General features: G+C 36.4%; 1 protein-coding gene across 1 annotated transcript; it reads left to right on the top strand.

The window, feature by feature from the left end:
* Positions 1–939: 939 nt before the first annotated feature.
* On the top strand, positions 940–3,185 carry LOC116167019 (piggyBac transposable element-derived protein 4-like). The gene is made up of 2 exons (XM_031482255.1): positions 940–1,050; positions 1,181–3,185. The coding sequence occupies exon 2, from the start codon at positions 1,186–1,188 to the stop codon at positions 2,992–2,994; it is 1,809 nt and encodes a 602-aa protein (XP_031338115.1). The 5' UTR covers positions 940–1,050; positions 1,181–1,185; the 3' UTR covers positions 2,995–3,185.
* The last annotated feature ends 829 nt before the right edge of the window (positions 3,186–4,014 follow it).

Genomic DNA, 4,014 nt, shown 5'->3' with positions numbered 1-4,014 from the left:
TAAAACTATTCGTTATAGCACGTGTGGAATGAATTTACGCGGTCTAGATTAAATGCTGCTGCGCTAATTGGATGAAGTTCTGTGTAGTTATTGTGTAGAGCAAAGTGAAGTAGTTTCGCCGCTTTTTCTGAATTTTATTATGGAAATGCCTTGAGTTATTCAGCAGGTATCTATTATTCTGCAGTCGCAAATGGATTGCTAATCCTCAAGTATTGAAACAGTATGGGTCTAGTTACTATTAAGTTACTTTAGGATCGCTAACGTAAGTGGTAATTACAGTTCTAGAGGACGGATGCAAAATACACTGTTGAATTATCAACACAAAATGTCGACCTAAAATCTATTTCGAACACAGCGCTTTTTTTAGCGTCGAGTTGTTAAGCGAGAAGCTTATACTTTCACCCAATCGTCTGATCGCTCGATCGATGGCTTCATGTCCATCGATTTTAAAAAGAACGAATGGACCGATTACGATTAAACTTTGCAGGTGAATTCTTCATCAAATCTGTAGATCGGAGTTCGTGAATTGGCAATGTACCTAGGCCAAAAAATATGCAACGCCGTTTTGACATCTCCGTTAGATATGAACCAAATTGCATGAAATTCAAACTGAGCATAGCTGTAGCCATATAATACGCATGTCAAAAGTTGTGCCCAATCGACTCAACATTCACAGCACTCTTTTGACATCTCGGCCATTTATGAACCACATTGCACGAAATTCAAGCTGCTCTTTGAGGGGCAGTGGTAGACAGATTGTACCGTTTTTTTTTGTGTTATTGAGCGGCGGGGGTCCAAAATATGTACCACTTGTTGGTACTATTCCTACTAATGTATTGGTGGTATTATTCCTAAGCCACAAGATGCTAACGCCCCCTATGGACCGTTGAAGGTAAATAGAAATAGCCGGTAACTGAGTGTGGTGTAATCTGTAATTCCAAATGTCAGTTATTTTGTCATAAATGCTATGGAATGTTTTGTTGTGTTTATTTGATGTAAAGGTTGGAATTATTGGTCGATAGTGAAATAGTTGTGACTTGATATACATTGGTGAGTATTATTCTGAGCTAAAATAACATGGAGTTTGAATTCTTGTTGAAGATGAAGTTACTTTTATGGTGGTACGTTTTGTGTACCGCTGTTCCGCTTGTATACCTTCTGATGGCATGTGGTTTTGTAGGCAAAATGTCCAGATTCAGAGTGGACGGGATAAGTTATAATCTGCGAGATATGACTTTAGACGAATTATATCAGGAAATAGAATGTATTGAGGAGTCAATACCGTCAGATTCAGAATCGGAAGTTGCTGTTTCTGACGCTGAAGAACTTGTCGATAATATTGAAGGTGGTGAAGTTGAAGAAATCGTTCTTTCAGGCAGTGAAGATTCAGAATCTGATTTACCATTAGCGACTGTGAGAGATTTGATTATTAACAATGTTACTCCAATTACTACACCAATTATCACTCAAGTTTATAGTCCACCAACATGGTCAAATGATTATAAACCTACTGCACCACCAATATTTACCCATCCCTCTGGGGTGCCTGCTTTTATAAAAAATATAGATAAGCCAACCCCCTATACACTTTTCCAACAATTAGTACCAGAAGGATTCATTGAAAATTTGGTATTTCAAACCAATTTATATGCAGAGCAAGTCAAACAATCTTCTGGTAAAAACTATGTCCCCACGAACACAACCGAAATAAACACATTTTTGGGTATCAATATGCTTATGGGCATCAAGAAGTCCCCAAGTTACAAAGATTATTGGTCCACAGCGCCTGATCTAAATGACGCTTTCATTTGTAGTCTAATGAACTTGAAACGATTCAGTTGGCTACTGTCACATTTACATATTAACGATAACTCTCTTATGCCTCCCCGTGCGTCCCTCAATTTTGACAAACTCTTCAAAATACGTCCAATGATAGATGCATTGTCAGCAACGTTTGAAAACTGCTTGCTCCCAAACCAACAAATAGCTGTCGATGAGTCAATGATAAAATTCAAGGGACGTAATTCGTTGAAACAATATATGCCCAAAAAGCCAATCAAACGAGGCTACAAAGTGTGGATACTTGCCGATAAAAGTGGATACTGCTTGAAATTTGATTTATACACAGGTAAAACAAATTCTCAGGAAAACTGCCTTGGCTCTCGTGTTATACATCAACTTACATCTCATTTGCGTCGTAAAAATCACATGTTATACTTTGACAATTTTTTTAATAACGTCCCATTGATGGAAGATTTGAAACGGCATGATATACATGCTGTTGGGACAGTCAACATGGCACGACGGTATCTACCTACGTTCAAGCCCGACAGAACTATGAACCGCGGTGAATTTCAATGGTTTACCAGCAATACGGGGTTAGCAGCCATAAAATGGAAGGACAATAGAGCTGTACACCTTATATCAAACTGTCATGATCCAGAAAATTTGAGTGAAGTAAAGCGGAAACAGAAAAATGGCAGCACAACTATGATCCCATGTCCTGATGCAGTGATCGATTATAATCGGAACATGAATTATGTTGATAAGTTTGATCAATTATTATCAAGTTATAAAATTGATCGGCGGAGTAAGAAATGGTGGCATAGAATTTTCTTCTATTTATTGGATGCTGCAGTTGTAAATGCGTACTGCATTTATAAACTATTGGATTTACCCAAAATTACTGCTAAAGACTTTAGACGTGCTGTGATAAATGGTTTGTTGGCAAAACAGTTGGTGTCTAGAAAGCGACGCTCGTCAAATGCAATACCCAGGACATTAATTCAAGTGAAGAAATCAAAACCGTTCATCCCTCCTGAAGTACGACTGTGTTCTTCAAAACATCAACCTGCACGTAGCTCCCGAAGAAGATGTGCACTATGCAGCACCAAAGCTAAACAGGTGCGCACAGATTGGATTTGTTCCGTGTGTCAAGTACCTTTATGTTTAAGCAAAAAGAAATCCTGTTTTCAGAAGTATCATATCAATTAAATTGATTTCACATTATGTATTTAAAAAACTCTTATGTATGAGAATAATGGATTGGTGGTACAGTTAACATACCACCTCAAATTTTGAAAAAAATAAGCTCACTTTTGAAAAAATACGTTTTGTTTATGTGACTTGTACATATTTAAGCCAGTTATCTATTTCGTTTTGTAATATACTAACATTAAAAATTTTGCCCCACTTGGGATTTTATTTTGTCAGAAATTCTGCTCCTCAAAGAGTTAATTAAGACAAGTTCATAACTTCTAAAGAATTAAAGAACTAGTCATTGGTCACTTCCAATTTGGGGGAATGGTAGGAGTCGTGGCACGACGAAATTAATAAACAAATGAATATTTTGCTCTACTAACTTAACCAACGATTATACCAAAATGTTCAAAATTGTTGATTATTTAAGTCAATTTATTAAATTGTTAACATTTTGTTGTAGTAGGCGTTGACAAAATATCAAAATAATCCATTGATAACTCCTTTAAATGACATACCTAATAAAAAATCATATGTTCCTTTTTATCTTGGACACACCGTATACATTAATAATGACAATTCAACTCATGTATAAAAAATCGCATAAGCCGCAGTGAAATTGTCACTTTGACAGCGGCAAAAGTTACCTGCAACTTTTCCAGCGACAAATGTACTAGTGGTTTTTTCACTTATTCATTTTCGAACCAATTATCGCATTATCCTTTCCCATATGACTAGTTTGACGTCTGTCAGTAATTGATTAGTTATGTGAATTTCTTGTTCGTTAAATTGTCCTGCCGAATTACACTCGAAGTTTGTATTTAAACCGAGTAAATTTGTGTTGTTGCAATTCAAATCTGTTGCCTTTTAGCAATTGAACTCGAAAAACTGTCAACCTAAAAATGCTCCACCTGCGCATTTTTATTAGTTGACAGTTTTTCTCGTCTAATTGCTAGGCAACAGATTTTCATTACCTAAACAACCCAAATTTACTCGGTAAAATACAAACCTCTTGTGCAATTATAAGTGATAATC

Source organism: Photinus pyralis, unplaced genomic scaffold (genome assembly GCF_008802855.1).
Source record: "Photinus pyralis isolate 1611_PpyrPB1 unplaced genomic scaffold, Ppyr1.3 Ppyr1.4_LG1, whole genome shotgun sequence".
Lineage (NCBI taxonomy): Eukaryota > Metazoa > Arthropoda > Insecta > Coleoptera > Lampyridae > Photinus > Photinus pyralis.
This window is presented reverse-complemented; position numbering and strand designations above follow the sequence as displayed.